The sequence below is a fragment of the Sebastes fasciatus genome, chromosome 8, assembly GCF_043250625.1.
Source record: "Sebastes fasciatus isolate fSebFas1 chromosome 8, fSebFas1.pri, whole genome shotgun sequence".
In the NCBI taxonomy this organism is placed as follows: domain Eukaryota; kingdom Metazoa; phylum Chordata; class Actinopteri; order Perciformes; family Sebastidae; genus Sebastes; species Sebastes fasciatus.
Genome location: NC_133802.1, coordinates 10,254,705 through 10,278,320, shown reverse-complemented (window position 1 = coordinate 10,278,320; position 23,616 = coordinate 10,254,705). Strand labels below are relative to the sequence as shown.

General features: G+C 42.7%; 1 protein-coding gene across 2 annotated transcripts in view; it reads left to right on the top strand.

Moving 5' to 3' along the window:
• The window catches only part of LOC141772360 (collagen alpha-1(XX) chain-like), a 42,891-nt gene extending 19,478 nt beyond the window's left edge, over window positions 1-23,413 (top strand). Inside the window, exons 10-42 of one of the 2 annotated variants that reach the window (XM_074643257.1) lie at window positions 106-264; window positions 413-585; window positions 726-855; window positions 2,065-2,210; window positions 2,955-3,084; window positions 3,226-3,365; window positions 5,801-5,927; window positions 6,101-6,240; window positions 6,324-6,456; window positions 8,117-8,262; window positions 8,404-8,533; window positions 9,485-9,601; window positions 10,609-10,755; window positions 10,964-11,020; window positions 11,615-11,653; window positions 11,783-11,921; window positions 13,512-13,654; window positions 14,357-14,466; window positions 15,222-15,380; window positions 15,495-15,572; window positions 16,773-16,859; window positions 16,944-16,997; window positions 17,146-17,241; window positions 17,379-17,432; window positions 17,521-17,574; window positions 17,680-17,733; window positions 18,825-18,896; window positions 20,784-20,819; window positions 20,972-21,038; window positions 21,155-21,343; window positions 21,538-21,615; window positions 21,726-21,887; window positions 22,504-23,413. In XM_074643257.1, coding sequence (XP_074499358.1) covers window positions 106-264; window positions 413-585; window positions 726-855; window positions 2,065-2,210; window positions 2,955-3,084; window positions 3,226-3,365; window positions 5,801-5,927; window positions 6,101-6,240; window positions 6,324-6,456; window positions 8,117-8,262; window positions 8,404-8,533; window positions 9,485-9,601; window positions 10,609-10,755; window positions 10,964-11,020; window positions 11,615-11,653; window positions 11,783-11,921; window positions 13,512-13,654; window positions 14,357-14,466; window positions 15,222-15,380; window positions 15,495-15,572; window positions 16,773-16,859; window positions 16,944-16,997; window positions 17,146-17,241; window positions 17,379-17,432; window positions 17,521-17,574; window positions 17,680-17,733; window positions 18,825-18,896; window positions 20,784-20,819; window positions 20,972-21,038; window positions 21,155-21,343; window positions 21,538-21,615; window positions 21,726-21,887; window positions 22,504-22,532 — 3,575 coding nt within the window. In that variant the 3' untranslated portion in view covers window positions 22,533-23,413. Of the gene's footprint in view, window positions 1-105; window positions 265-412; window positions 586-725; window positions 856-2,064; window positions 2,211-2,954; window positions 3,085-3,225; window positions 3,366-5,800; window positions 5,928-6,100; window positions 6,241-6,323; window positions 6,457-8,116; window positions 8,263-8,403; window positions 8,534-9,484; window positions 9,602-10,608; window positions 10,756-10,963; window positions 11,021-11,614; window positions 11,654-11,782; window positions 11,922-13,511; window positions 13,655-14,356; window positions 14,467-15,221; window positions 15,381-15,494; window positions 15,573-16,772; window positions 16,860-16,943; window positions 16,998-17,145; window positions 17,242-17,378; window positions 17,433-17,520; window positions 17,575-17,679; window positions 17,734-18,824; window positions 18,897-18,968; window positions 19,381-20,783; window positions 20,820-20,971; window positions 21,039-21,154; window positions 21,344-21,537; window positions 21,616-21,725; window positions 21,888-22,503 lie in introns of those variants that run through there. The other variant, XR_012594891.1, reaches the window with a different exon arrangement.
• Window positions 23,414-23,616: the final 203 nt, after the last annotated feature.

The following is a 23,616-nucleotide window of genomic DNA, read 5'->3' as shown; positions in this document are numbered from 1 at the left end:
GTTACAGTCTGATGTGGTCACATGATTGCTATGTTACGGTCTCATAGGCGCTCAGAGGCATTTAGTTCTTTGGGTTGAACCATTTTACGACTTTGTATTATTCAGGTGTAAAGAATGCTGACGAGGCCGAGTTGAGACAGGTGGCGTCGGAGCCGGTGGATCTGAACGTCTACAACGTCAACGACTTCCCTCTGCTCAGCAAACTGGTGTCACGACTGGTCCACATCCTGTGTGGGAGGATAGTGGACCGTGGCATCTCTAAACGTAACCTGTCTATCTGTCTAGCTATCTGCCTTTCTGTCTGTTCTAGCAATTCATCAGACACATGTACTTGAATGCATGGCAGACATTGAGCTTTTCAAACAATGAATATCTTGTTGAGGTCTAATGTGCTGATTCCTTGTGTCTCCAGGCATGGAGCCTGGGCCCACAGCAGACCCAGCCCTCTCCTACCCCAGTCCTACTGACCTCCGCTTCTCTGAGCTGGGCTCCAGAGAAGTGAAGCTTCACTGGACCAATCCTGCTAAACCGGTCCAACAGTACCGAGTGGTCTACCACAGCGCCGAGGGTCAGAGTCCAGAGGAGGTCAGAACGCAACCTTATAGATATATTACCACATTAGGTTTGAGACATAAGTACAGTTATATAAGCAATGTAAGACCATCACCAGGGACGATTCCAGCAGCCTCCACATTGTGTTTTACATCCTCCTGCTTTGTCTCCAGGTGGTGTTGGCCGGCTCAGAGTCCACTGTGCTGCTGGAAGGCCTCTCCTCTCAGACTCTCTACCACGTGTCCATCTTCCCTGTGTATGAACACAGCGTCGGCCTGGCACTCAGAGGAACGGTCACCACATGTAAGAACGACCGCTTACTGCTAAATATTATATTAATCTAAGGAATCCATTTGTTTCTTCATCAGTTTGTCAGTGTGTCACATGTACTTGCAGAAACTTGAGATGATGCATCTCAGAGCTTTTTAAGGATAAGTCTGGTGATATTCCATTTTTGTTATTTTCAACAAAATCCCATGAAAAGAACAAAACCATCAATGAACTGATCCTACTAACTAAGTAACTAAGAGTCCCCAACAAATGCATCATTTCCTCTGAAAATGAAAGTATAATTCATGACCTGTTTTTAAAGATGTGCATCTTCAGTAGGAACACTTACAGACAGGATGGGATACACATAGTTGGTTTTGGTCTTTTCGTGGGATTTGTGGATGATAACAACAATATAAAATATAGCCAAACTCATCCTTTAACCTGTTTATCTTGTACAAATCCCAAACATTTGCCGATTACAAATCATTATATTATATAGTGCGTTTTGGCTCTTGGTCAGACTCCGTAACCAACATCACTCTGGGCTCTGTTGACTTAATGTCGGGCATTCATCATTATATTTCACATTTGAATTCTATCTCAAAACAGCATCACATTTTTATTTTCACTATAATACAATATTGTCTTTTAGTGTGTTTAGTTTTCCACTTTCTTTTGGCAGGGTTGTTACTATATTTTTAGAGGAATGTGTTTTAGATGATAGGTGATCAGGGGAGGTGAGTAAACATTAGAAAGCTTGTCTGTGACTCAGCTGGACACAGGTTCAGTCCTTGTAACAGTCTGTATTGTGCCTTTGAATAGATTTGTATTTATTGTTTAGCACAATATATTGATGAGAGCTTGACACTGAAGCCCTGCTTCCATCACGCCCTCACTCACTGCGACTAAGTCAAATATCACCAATATTAGTTTCCCCATAAAACTTCTCCAACACCAAGAGAAATAATGCATTTCACTCTGTTCTTAGCATTTCCAAAATTAGACCTAAGAAGGCCCAACAAGTACAGGTTAAAATAAGGAGGAATATTAGCTTATAATGGAGTGCAATCACTGCTGTTGGTGACTAAACTAGCAGCAAACTGAATCCACAAGGCATCCAAAGAGTCACCAGTAAATGACAGAATGTAGTCAACATGTTTCTGGCTTGTTTATAAAACCTTGTTTGTGTCTCTACTCTCCTCATCCTCTCCTCTGTCTCTTCCTGTCTCCCTCTCTCAGTGCCCCTGGCCATGCCGGCCCACCTGGAGGTGACTCCTTCCTCTTACAGCTCGCTGCGGGTGAGTTGGGATGCAGCGCCCGGTGCAACACAGTACATGATCCTTTACTCAGCCCTGAACCACGGAGAGCCTGATGACGCCAAGGAGGTGAGAACTGGACCTCTCTGTGTGTGTGTGTGTGTGTGGAGGAGAGTGAAAGGGGCACATATGGAGGTTTATACATAGATTACACAAATTGAATTTATAATTATAAGCCAATAAATACAAGCCAGTAATAAGATAAAGGGGCATCAGCAACACGTAAGCAGGTAGATGACAACATAATGCATGAGGCTCAGTAGAGCAGGCATGGTCTGCTCACATAATGATATATTTTCAGGACAATGTGTTAACTGTAATGTTATCAGCAACCGTACACCACTTTAGAGATAATATAGCCTCATGTTACCTGTCTCTGAATTACAGATATGATACAGATATCATATAACATATAAACAACTGAAACCAGGCAGCCCATAGCCTGGATATGTTATTGATCATCACATAGAGGTGAAAACAAGAACACACCTGTATTTATACATTTATGATGAATCATCAGTTCATATTAGATCATTAGTTAAATACTGTATGTACAAGGACAATCTGTTTGTCCAGTCTTTATCTGTTAAGGGTGACCACATCATAAAACACTTCAATAATCATGTGAAATGTAGATTAAAATGGGCTGTTAAACCATTAATGGCTCCTTACTTCTTTAATTCTGTTTCATGTAAGCGCAACTCTCCTATTACTCATTGTGATGTCATTTTACAGTAAGGATTGGTAGCAGACAATCCTAACATTAACACACTGATAACTCCATGTATGCATTTTGTTTGTGTATTTCTGCAGGAGAAATTCAGCGCAGAGCAGACAGTGGTGGAGCTGGCGGGGTTACTGCCGGCAACAGACTACTCTGTCACCGTCTATGCTCTGTACGACGAGGATCCCAGCGACCCCGTCACTGCCGTCGCCACCACATGTAAGTATGTTCTCTATTATCAACATCTCCAGCACAGGAACTTCTCAATGGAACTGATCAAATAAATCGCTTCAGTCCACTGAGGAATCACTTGTGTTTCATCACCTTCATCTTCCTCTTCCCTCCCTTATTATTTCACAGTCCCTCTCCCACCGCCGGCGAGTGTTCAGTTCCCGATGGTCACCCACAGTATGCTGAGGGTGAGCTGGGTGCCCGGAGCCGTGGACGTCCCCGGCCACAGGATCATCTACAGCACAAACCACGGCAGTGACGTCAAGCAGGTAACTTCCCCCCAAACTACAACCATTCTGTCTCCTAAACCATCCCCGCAACTGAGATTACATCTTTATCTTCAAAGACAAACATATAAACTACTAAATTATTTTAAGTGACTCTCATGTGGCGTGAATAATTACCGTCAGGCCTCAGTAGTCTATGATATCAGCCAGTCGGAGTGCAGCAAATCACAAACATCCATAATAATTAGCTAGATTTATTTTTCACGCATCTCTTTTCAAACTACTTTGTATAATAATAATAAATAGTAAAAGAGTAGAAATGTAAAAGGAAGCATGTGTTACAGAGAACTAAATAAAAATGCATTTTGGTTTCACTTTGAATAAATTAAATTACACAGACACAAATTTAAATTTAAAACTTACATGCATCTATAAGGACCTGCTCACAAAGTGTGTCCGGTTTACGATTATGAGAACTTAATTGTCCATTTGCCTTCGGTTTCACCATAAGACATGCAAACATACAGCATAACCATGCATTCACATTAAAACATGCCATAAAAACATACATACGACAATACATAGGCCTACATCAAATGCAAACAGGAGAAAGTGCAAAACACAAAAAAGAGACGACTCAGCAGTACACGTTCATGAAAAATACAACTCTCTATACACAAGTCTGCAATATACACAATATACACAATATACTAATGGTCAGGAAATGAAGCTACTGTGCAAAGAACTACAGCAAAGCGCGAGGAGCCCCGCCCTGTGTAATCATGGTCTTAGCCTCATTTATTACCTTAACAGCACTTGGAACAAAGGACTTTTTGTAGATATTTCTATTAGCCATCGGTCATCTATAACGTCTCCCTGAGGGTAAGAGTTCACATTCAGGGTGCAGCGGGTGAGAAGGGTCATTAATAATTTTATTTGCTCTAGTTTTACATTCAACTTTTCATAGTTTTAAGTTAGTTTTTTAATTATGAAGAGTCAAATGGATTAAAGCTTTTTAAAGCTGTATTTTTGAGAAGGAGGGGGACAGACGGAGAAACAAAGAGGACATGAGAGCAGTGAGACTCCATACAGTCCATGTGCAGACTGGAAAACCAAAAGCAGCTTAAAAACTGCTGTAGAGCTGCAGAGTTTGCCTCTCAGTGGGTTCAGTACTACTGGTGTGGAGATGAATGGAGACATTAGTATTCAAATCTTCATGGCTTAATAGAGATCTGTACTCATTGACGAAGATGGTGATTGCACATCAACACCTCGTCAAAGAAATAAAATAATTGAATGGATTCTGTCCTTTTGTTGTGTTTGCATGGAGCCTTTTTATTTCACTAATAATCTGAATAAGAGCTTTATTAGAATATAAATGCCTAATGTAAAAACTGTATGGTGGAAATGGCAGAAAAAGCTGTTGGTATGAAAATGAATGAACTGTGTGGCTGGTGTGATAATGTATTATTGCTACACAAGCAACTGCAAGCACAGACAAATGACTGGTGCCAAAAAAACAATGAAAATGTGATCATAAGATATCACATATGCTCTTGTTGATAGACTGAAATCCAGCGAGTCACAGCGTGTTCGCAATTGTTCAGTTCCTCCGTGAAGTATAAACATGTCCTTTGTACTTCACCACAGAAGTGTCTCCTTGACACACAGCTCTGACACTCTAGTGAATGTTCAGCATACAGGAGAGGACACGTGTTATATAGTATTCTTCTTTTCTGACAGTGACACCTATTATGAATCTGTTCTTTCATTCAGTGGGTATAAATATACTTTAACATTATTTAACCTCCACTCCTTACATTGTGAAAGTCAGAAGTGTTATTGTTCCTGAAGGATAACACATGAATGCAACTTGACTGAGCAACCAACCCGTTAAAAGCTGTTCACCTGAGAAGACCCACCACCAGTAAACCGACGCTAGTCCCAAGTGCTGGAACATCTTTTTTATATTTAATAATAAGACTTATTACGTTTGAAGGGACAAAATGCCACCCTGTTACTGCAGCCATAATCTCTATAAACAGATATCTGCATATGAGTGTAGAATCTGTAGCAACGGAACCAGATTTTGGTACCGGAAACGTTCTGGTTTCTGTTTGTAGTCTGAGTAGTATTGAACAATCACGTCTGAGCAGGCTTTGGTTGAATGCAGGTAAACAGTCCGTGAGGAGGGTAAATGAGGCGGAACGCATCGGCTGAAATACAATCTCTGAACCCATCGCTGTCGTCTGACGATGATTTAGCTTGTTATTGGTTTAAAATGAGCTTGTAAACTGGCTAATTGTGAAATAATTCAGTCATGCGCGTCGTCTCTCAACTCCAACTCCAGTCTCACGTCTCTAGTTGCTATTCGGACTGTAAACAGTGAGCAGTGCACAGAAGAGGAAGTCTTAGTTCAGAGATTGTTGCAGTCTCAGTCGGTGTCAGTCATTCATCATAATTAAATCTGTCTCCAGGTGGAGGTGACAGGACTGAACTCAGTGGTGGTGCAGAACCTCTCCTCTCTGTCTAGATATCTGGTTTCAGTCCAGTCTCACTACCCACAAGGCCTGTCTGCAGCACTCACCAGCAACGTCACCACACGTAAGACACACACACACACACACACACACACACACACAGTCGTTTGTGCTGGAAGGCATCATCTTATATCTGCTTTGTCTAGTGTAACAGCACAGCAGAGAGAAGAAGAAACACTGGATTAAATGTGAATGAAAAGAATCAGGTCAAAGTCTCTGTATTTCCTTCTCTGCTAGTGAAGGTGCCGTCTCCATCAGACCTCAGGGTGACTAACTTCTCAGACAGTGACATCACGGTGCGCTGGGAGGCTGCAGCCGATGATGTCGTCTCGTACCTCATCAAGTGGATCTCCCTCAGTGGAGGAGACCTGAGACAGGTGGGGGGTGGACTAAAGGATGGCTGGAGTGTATCATGTGTAATAATGATTAATATACTGTATGACCTGTCTGCTTGTTCTAGCTGAGGGTGAATGGTGAGAGTGAGGGGGCCATCCTGGAGGGGGTGGAGGACGATAAAGAATACCAGATCTCTTTGTCTGCTCTTTATGGAGATGGAGCTCAGAGTGAAGCTGTGGCCATACGCTATAGCACCTGTGAGTCTCACACACACACACACACACACACACACACACACACACACACACACACACTAATAGATAAAATACTATCAGCAGCACTGGAGAGTCATTTTTGTCACTCAGTATGAACTTGCTATGTTGGTGGGTCTCTTCCTGAAAGAGAATCCTCCAGTGAACAAGGGAAGATGAATTGTACACATCCAGGTTGTTTGGAGTTTATAGAAAGAGAACTGGGTAGCAGCATGCACTGTATGATCATTGATAAAAGAAAGAGCACCACCTACAGAACACTCTAAGAGAAAATCCTGGTACTGAGTACATTGTCCAGTCCTGTGTTGAATACTGCTGTATACTGCTTATATAAACTTCCACCTTGTCAGACCTTTGTTAAAGGGCAAGAAGTGTAAACGGTGGAGAGTTACAGTGGGTCCAGACTACGATAGAAATGGTCACATATTCATGCATGATGATCATGGTCATTGGTTCCCCCCGCCAGCACATGATGTGCGTGTACGTAGTGGCGTAGAACTTTATGAAACAATCCATTTAGCTGTTACAGACCGACCCACTGAGCCAATGACATTGATTAATACCAGTCATGTGCTGCTGCGACCGAGAAAGTTGGTAACACCAGTAGAAAGGTTAGTCTGGAGCCCTGCTCGCGGAGCCCTGCTCGGAGCCCTGCTCGACCTTGTTGTTTAATCCCTCCTGTGCTGCTTTGGCCTTGTGTTTGGGGTCATTGTCCTGCTGCTCCTCGCAGTATCTCCTTGTGTTTGGCACCATCCATTCTTCCTTCAATTCTAACAAGATGCCCATCAAGGGCTTGGTATCGTTTAAAAAAAGGACGATAACGGTACAAATACCAATACAATACCAGAACCCTTAAAGTGATACCATCAGAGTACTTCATTCAATACCCATCATGTGAATGGAAGCGTTCAGCTGCCTAAAATGTCACCACCACCGTATGTATTTTTATCAGACGGAAGGCGTGTAGTATAGCCATACTTTCCAATGTTCTGTACCAACGTTCTGGCTGTTCAACGTGCTGAGATGGACGCTGAACAGCCAACTCCATCAAATACACGGCGCTGGACTTCACCACACCACAGACTGTATGGGTTGTAGCTGCTGCAGTAGTGGGCCAATCACACGTCGCATTAGGTCGAAGAACGCCTGTGGTGATTGGCTGCGAGACTGGAGAAGTTTTGATACTACTTGGTACTGGGTTATTAGTACCGATACCCAGCCCTGGTGTGAGTCAGCTTCCATTTCCTCACTATAGACCTTTTCATTGCCAATCTGTTGCTAGGGCAACAGCTTTGGTCCAAGTTTACTTCCTGTCAGCTACTGCATTAACAACCACTGGAACAAGAAATATAAAGGGGCCCATTTAGTCAAAACAATTCTATAGATCCATATTATTTTGTGGCCTTTTCCTAATTTGTGCATTACCGAATCTCTAACTTCCGTCAAATGCTCTGTGGTCTTCATTTCCTTCAGATTCACAGTCTGACCAATGAATGACATTTAAACCTCAGGGGGGTATTTTAATGTTTCACGGGTGAAGGCCAACTCTCTCCTCATTAGGGCAATATTTGTCATCTCTCTCATCAATAAACGTTTCCTCGTAGTGAGTCTAAATGTCTCTGCTTGTTGTATGTTGTCCCTGCAGTGTCTGGTGGAGGCCCATCCAGCATATCGGTCTCTGAGGAGACGGCGGTCAGCTTGGTGGTCAGCTGGGTACCTCCCAACGCGCATGTCCTCCAGTACCGTGTGTCTTACACTGCACTGACTGCAGCTGAGTCCCAGGACAGCACTGTGAGTGGGCCGTAGTCGTCACCTCTTCATCCTGCCGGGCAGTAGATCATAAAGCTTCTCAGGGGTCAGGGGTCAGATTAGCTCTGTCGCTGTGTCAACACTTGGACAATTTTCTTTGAACGGTGGGTTTGTTGTCTACAGGTGTTGGTCCAAGGTGGTGAGAAGCGGGTGGTGCTGGAGTCATTACAGCCAGATACACGTTACAGCATCCTGGTCACCGCTGAGTACCGCAACAGAGAAGGAGGCAGCGGTTCAGCTCAGGGCAAAACCAGTGAGTCAAACTGAAAGAACACACACAGCTTTCTAAGCTTTTTAAAAACAGATTTAATGGTAACACACTGACAGGTTTATGTAGAAGAGTATCATATTTAAGGTAGGTAAAGGTAAATGAACATCTAAAAGTATCACTTGTTCTGTTTCCTTCAGACATCTATATATACATCATATGTGACAAATATAACAAAATACCTAGATTGCCTCAATACATATGTAGATATGTTTAGTCAACTAAAATACAAACAAAAAGTGTGTTCATATTTAATTATTAATATTGATTATGCTACAGTCCATATGATGAAAACGTGCCACCAACTTTTTTTAAGAGGGCTCCAGAAGTGTGACTCAGTCAGTCCAGGAGTAGAAGGCTGCATCACATGCAGAGGGCACACACTCTCCAACAAAGAAAAGATATTTAGGAAAACTGTATGATGATAACGTAGTAACAGAGATACAAGGTCTGTCCCAATCCCAACGTATACATCAACAACAACAAGTTGAAATCATCCAGTTTATAACACGTTGGATTCAGCATGAATCCATTAAAATGGTGAAAGGTGCATTAACAGTTCTACTGGGTCTGGGCTGTAAAAGAGTTTTGGCAACAATAAATCAGAAAACATAGAAATGACAAATTCATTTTTACGTGTGTTCATAAAACCAGAAACTATTAATAGATGATGTTTATCAAGTATTAGATAATCATGTACAAACATTGTTTTGGGCCTAGCCTCCACAGATAGTTAGCACTTAAATGGTTGTTCTCCACCAGGTCAGTTTGCAGGTGTTGAGGAGGACTACTGTTTTAAAGTTGTATGAAGATAATACAGCCTGAAGTGACCATAGAGGTTTCATAGATACCGGCCCCGACTGGTCTGTATCAGCCTTCTGTATCTACCTACCTCACTGTCTGTCTGTCCGTCTGTCCGTCTGTCTCTCCCTCCAGCCAGTCTGCGGGTCAGCAGTGTGAGTGTGGTCAGGTCAGACCACTCCAGTATCTGTGTGTCTTGGAGACCCGTGTCTGCTGTCGATGGATATCGTATCGTCATCCAGTCTGTCAAAGGTAACCTGTTGTGAAGTAACTGAGTGGTCACATGGACATGAGTAGATGATGCTTATCCTGGTTTTGATCATATTCAGGATATGATGTTCACATGCAACACATAGAAATCAGGTTATTCATATCCCTGTATGATAATCACTAGTATCCTGGTTACTGCAGTCTGTTTGTACAGGCCCTGGGCTTGAGGAAGGTGAGCTAATAACAATCTAGATTGTGCTCAATGGACTAATTCCATTAGTTCCTAAAGGGCAAAACCTTTGGCCCTACTTTAGTAGGGGTCAAGCAGTGAGCCACGCTCACTTTTGCCTTGTTTATCCTCTGCTCCGATCACCATCACCTGTCTGCTCGCTCGCTCGACCACACACACACACTACGTACTGAGCTATTCCTCAGAGCCCATTATAACACTGTCCTCCACTTTGACCTGAGTCAGCCTCTCACTGTCACTATACCACCGCACAGGAGGATGAACATATGCAGCCTCTTTCATTACCACAAGACAAAACTCTGTTTCCTCTAGAAGTGAGATTCACAATAACCGGGATAAAGTGTATACAGCATATTCAGCTTTCTTATGAACAGGATCAGGTAAATCAGGATATGGTGTTTACATGCTCAAACACATAAATGGGATACTTCAAAAACCTGATAATAAACAGGATACATGTGTCCACACAACATTGTATATTTTATACTGATACATGCTCTGCTTCATACTGTTCATACTGTATACTGTATATCTTAGTGTATTCATACACACTTTTGATACTGTTCATACTGCTCATACTAGTGTATTAGTACCCCTTTCTGTTTATCGTATTCTGTATATACTCTGGACAGCACTCTGCACTGCTTCTTGCACTTCTCGTTAGAGTACCTGTAGTCTGCAATGACAGTAGAGTTGAATCTAACTCACATAAAGCTGTCTCAGAAACCACACTAACCACTGTTCATCTACCCATTGGTGTGTACTGTACATGTCCTGTCTGTGTGTGCATTGTGTACAGACAAGCAGACAAAGGAAGAGACTGTGGATGAGTCCAGCAGCAGTCACTGTTTCACTGATCTGGAACCAGAGACTCTGTATCGCATCAGCGTGCACTCACTTCTGGGCTCAGCAGAGGGCGCCGCCGTCTCCATCCTCCATCCAACAGGTGTGACCTCATCTCTGTCACACAGACACAGTATGTTAGATGTTGAAGGCAGTTGGTTGGTAATCAGTTATTTCTAGGATTTTTCTCTACTGAATGTAATCAAATCAGTCAGTAGTTATAATATAGATTGATACAAACAGTACATGATCCTTGAACATTCTTGTTGTTTGTTAAATGTGTTGTGATTGGATTTACTTTCCTTTTACAGCCACAGCTCCGGCCAGAATCCCCATCCATCCCCGGATGTACCCGATCCACAACGAAGGTGACTCACCATCATATCACACATCTGTTCCTCCGTAGAGAAAAGTCTGATCAGCACTTTATTTATTTTAGATATCTCCGTTCAAACTGAGCAGACTTGTTAATACGGGGCCTTAGATGACTCCAGTGAGGACTACATCAGTTTCTATATTTCTTTCATCCTCACGACATTAACACAGTGAGAGAGTGAGTAACAATTGGTTATGGTGATGTGGGTGAAATTAATTTCATATAGTCATGAGGACTGGCGTCATGCTTCATTTGTCAGTTTAAATGAAATTTGCATGTTTTAAGACCCATTAAATGTAAATGAGACCATCAGAATACCTTCTTATTATTACAGTATGATCCCACTGAAAGATGATAAATAAGCAATAATACATTCCAGTCTTATGCATCAACAAGACAATCAGTTTCTCACTCCTTATTGCTTTCTCCCCAGCTACATATTGTTCTTTCCTCCATCATATCATCTTCCTTGAGACGTAATCTTAAATGGTAAATTAGTTTTAGAGTACCTGGAGCCCATAGGGAAAAAACTGATGTTATCTCTGCCTTGTTCATAACATTTCAACACGTCTCTGTTGTGTCCCAGTGTGCCCTGAAGTCACCATCAGAAACAGCATTGTTAAAGGTGAGAGCCTCACACGTAACTATCAAACTAAAAGGTTAATTTTGAAGGATTGAAACATCAGATTTAGAACAATAAGAGACTGTCCCCATGTTGTCTCATTTTATTTCTGTCCTGTGGTTGTGGTCTCAGGGTTTGACATGATGGAAGCGTTTGGACTGACGAAGACAGCTCACTCGTCCGTGAACGGCGTGGCAGCCGAGCCCTTTGTCTTCAACATCGTCCCCACCTACACTCTGTTCAGAGACGTCCAGCTGACACAGAGCACCAAGTGAGACCGTCTCTTTTACTCTCTGCTTCTTCTCTGGCTTCTGCTTGTGTTTATACACCAATAAGCATGAATGCAGCCTCACAGTAACAATACCGTCTCTGTGGTGTTTGTCCAGCTGTTTGTAGGTTTGTCATGCTTTGTGCATATAAAGTTAAATAAATATCCTTTATGGTTACATGACAACTTCCACATGTGGCCAGAGTAATCCAATCCCACTGAAGAGTTCATACTGTACACCAGATTCACCTGAGGAAGAATCTACAGAGGTTGCTTTAAAGAGAGGGAACGCCCTCACTCAGACATTTATAATGTGTTTATTACTGAAATAAGAGAATGGATGTAAAGGAGCAATAACACATCTCTAAATGAATTGTCTGTGAAAGGCTACCAGTACAGGCTCAGGCTGGATATGGGACTGATCATCGGTGTCGCTGAATAGGACAAATATTTGATACTCTGGATGCAGAATAAAAAAAGAAAATGAAAAGTAAGGCCTTTAGCTAATGAAGAAAAATTAGACTAGGTTGCAAAGAGTGTTTTTATGATGCATATTAAGGATTCTGTGTTAATGATCGACCAGCACTCGTACAGCAGTAGAGACTTCAGGTTGCTCTTGGAAGTCCTGCTCTTTGACCTTAAGACGTTTTCATATTAGGTATTATTGATTTGTACGGTGCCCCCCCCCCCCACCCCCCACCCCCCCCCACACACACACACACACACACACACTCTCTTGCTGCTCAGCTTTCACATTAGTAAAGTTGTTCTATACCCAAGTACACTTGCATCATCATCCACGTGTATTTGTTTATGTTGAGATCAGCTGTTCTAGTAGCGGAGCATCTTAAAACACTTCATTCAAACTTGACAGAAACAAAATAAAACTCACCAACACGGTCGTCGTTAGTCTTTCCAACAATCACCAACTCTGGTTTGGTCTAAATAAGCTCTTATTTCACAGAGTTTGATGTGAAAATATGCCAACTCCACACTCTGCCCCCCCACAGTGTTCACACTAATCAACGAACTGGACTTTGGGGTCAAGTGGACTCTGATCCAGGCCCACGTCCCTGATGTGAAGCCTCCTTAGACTTCCAGATGGGAGGGAGTCAATTATAGGCTCTTCTGGCTTTGTTAATCCTGGCTTTGATGCTTTTCTTGGCTCCATCACTGTTGATAATGCTCCTAATATCGGTGAAGCACCGCTCCATCAACCATAACTGGACGTGTTGATGGTGCATGTGCACACATGACCTGGGTTTCCTTGATGTCTGTTGGGCATACATCCTCCTGAGTCTGTCTGACTCTTGGATTTAAGAAGAGCCAGGTCCTCTAGGTGGGAGAAGAGGGTCCACTGTGTTCCCTGAGAACAGCCAGATGTTGTTTGACACAGGATCCAGTCAAAGAGGATCAGAGACACGGCCTCACACCAGACCTCAGATCAGCTGACCGCATATTAAACAGCACACAAGTGCAATTTTTCTGACAAGATCTTCCAGCACACTCTGCCTCTCTCTGCCATTGTGCAGCAGCATGTTTACTGTATTTTTAAAAGAAAGAGAAACCTTATACGTCCCTCTCCCCTTCCAGGTTCATCCACCCTGCAGGTTTCTCTCCAGAACACACCATCAGCATCTCCTTCCGCGTGCTGCAGGAGACGCCTCGGGAGCCCTTCGCCCTCTGGCAGCTCACTGACAACGACTTCCAGCCCCAGATGGGAGTGGTGCTCGACCGTGAGTTACATCTCATAATCCCTTTAGTCTCCCGTTCTGACATCGATACTGGACCAGCTCTCATGACGAGTTCTGACCACTCTGAAGTCACATCTGAACATTTCTTAGAGACCTGCCTGAGTATGGTTCATGGTTTTATTTAGAGCTGAGAGATTAATCGATCAATCAATTAGTAATCAATAGAAAAAGACTCAGAGATTATTTTGATATTTATGGTTTACAGTGTTTTTCAAGCAACATTACCAGCCGTTGCCTATGATTCAAGCTCTTAGTCTGATGTACTGATAAGATTAATATCTTTTGGACTGTTGGTCAGACAAAACAAGGGATTTGGAGATCTTGGGCATTAGGAAATTTGGGTGAGCAATTGTAATTGCAACCGTAATTCTCAACTTTTATGGACCAAACAATGAGTTGAGAAAATAATCAACACTTTAATCAATAATGAAAGTAATCATTAGTTAAATCTAGTTTAATTTAAAGTAAATGTAACCTCAGATTTAGAAGAAACATAGCAAGTCATCTGTGAGCTTTTACAATGAAGTTTCAGTATCGTACAACAAGTTCGATCATTTCACTGTGATGAAACATGAAATGAGTTAATATGCATTTTAAACAGCCAAAAGAATAGATGAAAATTAATTAATCAATTAATTAATTATTTAGAGTTAGAAGTTGATCGCTGAGCATCTTCCCCCACAGCTACCACCAAGCATCTGGTGTACTTCAGTCTGGACTACAGGGGAGAAGTGCAGGAGCTGACCTTTGACCAGCGGGAGGTCCACAGACTGTTCTATGGCAGTTTTCACAAGGTGACATCATAAACACATTCACTTTCATTTAGCAAAACAAGAAACATTGATGTCATGTTTTCAGGTTGAATGTCATTATTTCCATCGAGCTACGTTACGTCTCCAATAAAACAGAAATTTCATGTCATGTCAATGACATGTAATAAAAGGAAAGAGGTGGTTTGAAATAGAATCCACATACAGTGGATGATCTCGGGTCTGTGTCTGACTTGTGTTCCCTCTGGGAGAATCAGGTGGTAAAGAAGGCAAAGAATATTATCAGCCAACCTCTTCCTGTTCTGTCTCCTGAGTTCTCATTGATGCCGCCAGGCCGCCGTTATCAGGCACCTCTGAGGAGAACCACAGTAACCGTTACTCCAAATCTTTTATTCCTTCTGCTATCAGGTTATTAAACTCAGACGGGAGTCATTTCACGTGAGATTTTTTACGACAGTTCCCTTACATGACAAATCACGAAACAATGACTATTTATTATCTATTCGTTTTTTCTTTTTATCTATTTTATTGCTATATTTATTATATTTTATTAACTTATCTCCTGTCCTTTACCGACCTCTGTTTGTCAGTTTTACTGATCTGTGCTTGACATAACATTTTGGATGTTGTCTGTGTGTTTGTGATGAGGTAAGCTGGACATGAATTGCCCTTCTTGGGATCAATAAAGTTGTCTTAATCTGAATCTGAATCTGAAAAAAAGGTCTTGGGGCCTAGTAAATCTGACTACCTGGTCTAATATGAATATATGTGATTGGCAGATTCACCTGTCTGTCAGCCAGGTGGGCGTGTCCCTGTCTGTGGACTGCCAGCGTGTGGGCGAGAGGCCTGCCCGCCCTCTGGGCAACCTACCGACCGACGGCTTTGAGATGCTGGGCAAACTGGTGAAGACCAGAGGGCCCAATAGTGGATCAGCACCGGTACTCTTTATTCTGTTTATCTGATTTTAATCAATCTGTCCTGTCGATAAATGACACACTCTGAAGATATATTATAAAACCCTGGCTGTTTGCCGTGTTCTTCATTGTGTCCAGTTCCAGCTGCAGTCCTTTGAGATCGTCTGTAACACCACGTGGGCTCTAGAGGACACATGCTGTGACCTGCCTGGACAGGTCAGTCTATGTTACCATTTATATCTACATTTAATCAGCTCTGTCTGGGTATAGGCATGTGTTGAGCTGAACCAACGTGTATTTATTTAATGTTTATTTGTACAGGGACAAGTCTCTAGCATAAACCACACACAAGATTTACTGCACACACCACAGCATCTCTAGGTGGACTTTTAATGTACATTAAACACAACAACAAATACACAAGAGATCATACAAAACACAAACTCGACAAATTAATACGTACAAAACTCGACAAGAAACTACAGACAGAACAATACAAACTATGATATAATAAAACACCATAAAACAAGAAGCAGCAGATCATTCATGACTTCACGATTGATCCCCAAATGATCCCAGTCAGGATCCAGTTTAAAATGATCCCAGTCAGGATCCAGTTTAAATGATCCCAGTCAGGATCCAGTTTGAGTTTAAAATGATGAGGATTTGGGTGAGGAGACCTTCCGTCTCCTGTTGGATGCTCCATGTGTTACTGAGCCTGAAGCTCTGAGTGGAACCACAAAGGGAGCCTGGTTATGTAGGCATTTATAGATGAGTTTAAGATTTAATTCATTTAATAAAATGATCAAAACTTAACGTATTTAATATCTTAAGAACACAGCAACGGTGTGATCTTATCGGCTTCCTGTGCTGGACTGTAATCATCATAAGAGGCTTGGTTACTGTAGATGCCGCTTGTGATCAAGAGGTTACACAATAACTTAGATGTGAAAAGATCATAGAGAGCATGAAATGGTAGGCAACGTTCAACGTCTGTTATTGCTTTATAACAGACCGTTGCTGTGGATGCAGTTTTGATGTCGGTCTCTGGTGAAACATTTCTGTGTCAAATTATTGAATTTTTTAAGTAAGTAGCTGTGTAATAAGCAGAATAATGTACAGAGAGCCGGTCATTGTTGTGAAATAAACCCCTTCAGGATGATGCAAGACCCCGACGCCAAGAGGCGTCTTGCTCGCTGTTCATTATCCCTTACATAGTAAATGTACTTGTGGCTTCAAGAGCTGTCTTAATGTCTTTATTGCGTGTGTGTGTGCGTGCGTGTGTGTGTGTGTGTGTGTGTGTGTGTGTGTGTGTGTGTGTGTGTGTGTGTGTGTGTGTGTGTGTGTGTGTGTGTGTGTGTGTGTGTGTGTGTGTGTGTGTGTGTGTGTGTTTGTGTGTGTGTGTGTGTCTGTCAGAGAGATGAGGAGAGCTGTCCTGCCCCAGCCTACACCTGTACCTGTTCCTCTGACGTCCCCGGAGCTTCTGGTTCCTCTGGACCAACCGTATGTCACCACAAGAGCTCAGTTAGACCCAGAATATTAATGTTTGATAACACAAGGACTTTAATTCTTTTTCTTTTTCTCCAGGGAAAGCCAGGTCCTCGTGGTGAGAAAGGCGAGAAGGGAGAGCAAGGTGTCAAGGTGAGATGAAAATATTTCTTAGATTCAGAAAACTAGAGCATAGCATGGTATTTATTGGTCAGGGCTCTTTCTTCCTTAAATTTAAATTGTTTTGGTTAGAGGCATGCCTCCATATTGATGTCTTCAAGTCAGTTCTTCTGTGTTTTAGGGGGAGGTGGGTCCTCCAGGAAAGTCTGGATTAGAGGGAGGTCTTGGACCCCTGGGCAGCACAGGACCCCGAGGCATGGCGATGCAGGGTAAAGTGGTGGGTACCCTTCTTTGCTTTAAATACGTACTTGTGTATTGCGGTATTAAACATGGTACATATCTTACTAAAGACTTATGAATCTAGTACGTTGTATAAAATGTACTTGTTTTGTGTTTTCATATTTTCCCTTTTAGGGTCCGCCAGGTGCGAGAGGGGAGAAGGGAGATCCTGGGCGACCAGGAGGCCAAGTGAGTCAGACCTGAAATACAGAAACACTTTTAATCTTATTCCCTGGGTTGTTGTCTATGAAACCATTCATCTGCCTCTCATCTACAGGGTTTACCAGGACCTCTAGGTCCAATAGGAGAAGAGGGGGTTCCAGGCCCTCAGGTGAGCTGCTTGATCTCAGAACAGTAAATGACATCAGTTCTTCATACAGCTGAGCTGAAGCAGAGAGCCTCTCTCCTTCTCATCTCTCTGCACTGTGGTTCACAGGGCATCAGGGGGCTGGAAGGGAACATCGGTGGACCCGGTCTCACTGGACCCAGGGTAAGACCGGATTTAATTTCAGAGCCACTATGTGTAGAATTTGAGCATTGCCGACTTTGGTGCCACCGTGACCGACATTTTGGTCCAAAAACTAATATGTTAATGGCCATGACATCTGCTGTGGATATGTGTTGTCCTCAGAGGATGAAATGTTTCTGGTGACCTTTTGTCTTGTGTCACCATCGGGGCACAATTTACTCCAAGACACACAAAATAATATTAAAATCTGATGGGCACATGGACACATTACATTTACTGAGAATGAACCCAGTCTATTGTGGACACATATTAAACGTTCCTCTAGCACCCCCATCAGGCCAAACCCGGCATTACTGGACCGAGTGTGTGTTCCCAAGATTTACAGATTTGGTCTGTAATAAACACGTTTGAAGCAATGTTACTGTAGTTCCACACAACAATGAGCTTTACAGTTAGCACAACTGCTGGTGAGGCTTCTAAGAATGGAGGATATGTCGTTCATCCCTTTAGTATTGTCTGCTGTAATGACCTACTGGTGGTTCTGACCTGTGAAGTGTGTATTCTGACCCCAGTTGTAATAGTGTTAATATCTCTGTCAACCTGCAGTGTCTCCATGTACCTGTACTGTGTGCATCACCACTGGATTCGTTATTTCCTCCCTGACTCACCCCAACACCACCATACCGTTACGTCAACCAAACAACTGAGTATTTAGTTCCTGCTGGAGAGGCTGTCTAAATGTTGTTCAAATGTTCCTGCCACAACATGTCCACACAGGCGATATGGGATACTATGCAAACTATCGTAGGAAAACATGAAAGTTATTTTAACGTGAGGTGACTGTGAGAAATGTAGTGTTAACACAACAGGCCTAGGTCAGCGTCCTGTGGAGACCGGGGTGCTCAGTGGTGGTCCTGGATATTTAGGTGACAAAGGGGAATTATTATGTGCTTATTAGAGCCGATCAGGTCACACATGCTTTATATGTCAGTATGAAACCTCAGAGTGGTCCAAACCTAAAGGGGACTGTCAGTTTAATACAGGAATGGACAACTCCTCCTTCCTTTGTTCGTCTGCTGTTCTACATCCATCCATTTATTTGTATTTTACAGGGTTTCCAAGGAATGCCAGGACACCCAGGGCCTTTAGGGGACAGGGGCTTCTCAGGACCGGTGGGACCTACGGTAAGACCAGAGAGAGACTGATAGTGTCATTAACCATGTATGTCTTCACATGTGGTTATGTTTTATCCACAGTGACCAGGGGTCATATTACCAGACACATCTAGTTCTTGGGAACTTCAACGAAAAGCTTTACACACACACTGAACACAAAATGTGATGCCTTGCTGAATATTGACAAGGATAACCACGTGTAAAAGATAAATGAGAGAACTGATGGCAGCACATGGAGGGGTGAGCTGAAGGAGTCGGGCTGACACAGGAGAGAGAGGGAGAGAATCTGGGTCAGTGTGAGGCGGCCTGGTTTGGTGAAGACGTTTCTACTCCAGTTCTTCAGTTCAGGGGGGAAAGTCATCCATGCAGGCTGCCAGAGCAGCATAAAAGGGAAGAAGAGATGACGAAGGTCTACGTTGAAGGGGCGGCGACCAGGGAGTCATGTTAGACCTCTTTTAACAGATGTTTCCATACTCAAATTTGGACATATCATGTGAGTCGTGCCAGATATATATTTAAGAGTGAACTGTTATTATTTATGCTATTACTGTAAATGACATCAAACATGTCTAGCACGCACCTGCAGAGCTACAAATATGAATCTAGATGAATCTTTAACTCACGTTTCTGCCTGGACACGATGAAGATCTGACGTTCTCCATGTATTCCATGTGTAATAGTGTACAATTTTATTTGTCATCTCCATCCATACCATAACCCCTCTGCAGTTAAACTCCACCATTCTGCCATAACATGGAATTTAAAATGCATGTTGTATGTTTTTATATCTGAAATTATTTTTTAAAGTTTAATTCAGTTTGATTTGACTGTTTTATGTGCAAAGATAATTGCTGACAATCTAGGAACAAAATAGTTTCCTCTTTAACCTTCATATTGTAACATAAACATGATTCTGGTTATGGTCCAAAAAATAAATTTGAATTTTTAAAATAACACTGTACATCACTACACATTGTAACCTGAACAATCTCTATCACATCATGTTGCTCATCACGGTGCTTTTAATTGATTTACATGGAAGTCTGTGAACTGAAACTGTAGAATAATTAAACAAAATGACAAGTCTGATGTGCACGTGAGCAGAGAGGTTCTGTGGTTATGTTACAGCAGTCTGCTGCTGGTTGTACTAAATGTAACCAGCTGATCTGCCGTGCCTCACCGTAGCTTGACTCCAGTTAGAGACACCAGGTGGAACAGATAGCTGCTGCCTTCATGTGGCTGTGAAGAGTGAAGGACAGGCCTTCAGTATAGTACTGCTAACTGCTCTGGAGAATCACTCATTCATCTTCATGCAGTCTGGCTGGCATTAATGCCAGAATGAAAGGTGGGAAGATGAACCAAACATGACTGAAGGAGGTCATGTGATGTTAGAGAGGTTTTCTACAGGTCACCAAATAAAGCAACCAAAATATAACGGAACAAAAGTGCACTGAGCTCTCCACCTGCTCTGAGCAGGCGGCCTGCAGACTGCTCGGCACTCATGCCTGGCACCAGGACTGCCGTATGTTGCAGGATCTTCCATGACCATCTTCTGTGCCTCTCCTCCCACTGGGGCACACTGCAGGTCACCATGGATACCAGACCGGTGCAGTTGAGGAAAAAAAACCTCAGTGCACCCTCCAGGAAAATAACAGTTTGCTGGTTCAACACCGTGTTCCACACCGAGTGTTGACACCAGAATAGGCCCGTTGGAGACTCTGGTACTTGGTTTTATGGCAGAGGCCTGGAACCAAGGAGTGCTTTTAAAGCTAGGCTCTTGATGGAAAAAGGATCACATTGTGTGTTATCAGATGTTGTCCTCTTTCACACACACACCAGCGTCCTATGGGTCACTCTGTTATTAATCTTAATACTGGTGTATCTGTTGCTTCACAGGGTCTGCCAGGAGGTAAAGGGGAGCGAGGAGAGAAGGTAGGTTATATATATAATACTGACATCATTCTAAAAGAGGTCTTCTCGTTGAAGTGGGTCACATTTGGCCACTGCTTATTACTGTATGTATAAAAGTGAAATTTCATAATAATACCTTGGTTCTGGTTGGTGAATGTGCTGATGTTTAACAGGGGGAACCTCAGTCTATGGCCATGATCTACCAACTGGTCACACAGGCCTGTGAGCAACTAGTGCATAGTGAGTACTGCATATTATATACAGTATATATATACTGTATATATAATTAACTCACTCATCAGATGCAAACATCTTCTCCTGCTCGTACTTTATCCGGAGTCGTGTGTGTTTTTCAGAGGAGGTGTTGAAGCTTGACATGTTCATTAACGAGATAAGTCGTAAGCCAGCTCCTATCGAGGAGCCGGTGGGGCCCCCCGGGGAACCTGGTATACCAGGGCCCAAGGGCCCCCCAGGCTCCAGGGGCACCCAGGGGCGTGTCGGCTCGAGGGGGAGACTTGGCAGGGGTGGATATCCAGGAGAACAGGGTGAGACTCCGTCACACCGGATAGCTGATGTTTGTTTGTTGAAATGAAAATAATTCAACCAAATTCTCTCGTTTGTCAAGCAAACAGAAGTCTGAGCATTTATTAATGATGAATTTGCCACCTTTGTCTGATTTTTAGGGTCCATTGTGATATTATTATTATGATAAGCGTTTGACTCTCTTCCTTCTCTACAGGAAGACGAGGTCTGCCAGGGGGGAAAGGTGATGGAGGGACCAACGTCGAGGGGCCCACAGGGGTAAAAGGATTTGCAGGTACCTCTCTATGAGTCATGTATTTCATATATAATATTTAAAATAGTTCACAGCCCTGTACTGATGTGTGGTTATGATGCATGTGCATTGTGTGTTATGTGCGTCTGCAGGTCCTCTAGGTGAGTCCAAGCTGGGAAGTCCAGGTGACAAAGGAGATGACGGTAAGCCAGGTCCCCCAGGGATCAGCGGATCTCCTGGACAGCCAGGCGAGATTGGACCACCGGGAGTGTGTGACAGCAGTGGAGGCTGCCACAGAGCGCCCCAGCAAACAGGTTAGCTACCAGGAAAGAGACACACAGCCTGGTAATGTTAAGATATGATGATGATGATGATGATGATGATGATGATGATGATGATGATGATGATGATGATGATGATGATGATGATGATGATGATCCAGGTCTACCGGAGGCAAATCACACTGAGTCCCAGATTAATGAAGTCTTCTACGAAGAAACTGGAATGCATTATAGTTCTGTAACAGTAAAGAATTTCACAAATCTTGTTATATCTCTATAAGGGTAAATTACTCAACATCTACCTGAGGCGTCCTTTTTCTATAACAAACCATTTAACATTACATTTACTAACTCATTTTTCTACCTTACAGGCAGCCAATAGATTTATTTTTACCACTTTGGGGCAAAGCAACAAGCTGTAAATGCAACATTGACCTTATAAACTGTGTTATAAAGTTGAACATGTTAGCAAACCGTCGCTTAGTTACAAATCCATCAGACACAGGGCAACATTAGCATTCACTGGCGTAATGTTTGTGTCCACTATTGACTCTGTTTTTGGTTCTGTCTGGCTCTTTAGCTGCTAAATGCTCCAGTGTGACAGTGGCCTTACGTGTTGACTCTTTTTGTGTGTGCTCTCTTCCCCCAGATGACCCGTATTATGGCTACCAGCCTTGAATGGATTTTAACAAGCAGGCAGCAACGGTTAGGTGACTGCCGTCTGTTTGAAAGGACTGTGGTTCCTTTGGAGCTGAATGCCAGACTGGGAGTGGAGCTAAAAAAAGCACCACTGAAGAGGTTTGGTGTGTTGAACTTGCCACTGACTGATGAAGAATCTTCACAAGCTTCATCATGTGTGAGAAAAGGAAACAATACAGGAAGGACGTCTCTCGGTCCTCTGGTTACGATGTTCTCTGACATTAAAAACGTGTCTGAGAAATGAACTCTGGATGAGTAAGTAGGAAGCTTTCTGATATAGAGTAGATGAACAGATAGCATCATAAAGGATCATTGGGATCAGTCAAGTGCTGTTTTATACACCATATTCGCACTGAAACCTTCTATTATTATGTTTATGTATTCATGCACTGTATCAATGGCAGGTAGTTTAGCCGTCTGTGTTACATTTCTACATATTTCATTAGCCATTCTAACCTTAACTGCCTCAAGGATAATGAAAATGCATAATCCATGGTGTAAAAGCTTCTTTTTGTTCCATGGTATAAATGATACTGTGAGAATGTCTGTTGTCATGTGTATGATAATTTGTATATTGTTTATTATATTTACTGAACACAGTTATTCATGTATGATATTTTATACTGCAACTATTCATATTGAAAATTCATGTTTACATTTTCTGGTTTCAACGGGGTTTGGGTGATAATTACATGATGTGAGAGAGTGAGTGAGAGAGTGAGAGAGAGAGAGTGAGAGAGTGAGTGAGAGAGTGAGAGAGAGAGAGTGAGAGAGTGAGTGAGAGAGTGAGAGAGAGAGAGACAGAGAGAGAGTGAGTGAGTGATGTTTTTATCTTGTTAATAAAATTCCATTAATATGTGTCTGATGAAGTGTTTCTTCCAAAATGCCTTGACCACACTGAGGGACAAGATAGTTCAGTGTAGTATTCCTGCAGGAGGACTATGACAGCAAGCTTGTCTTCTGCTAAAATGTCCAAGAGCTGCTGCTCTGAGACTAACTGTCCTCCAGCCTCCCTCTGCTGGAGAGAGTAAACACATAATGTAATATAGTCCTTTGTCGGAAC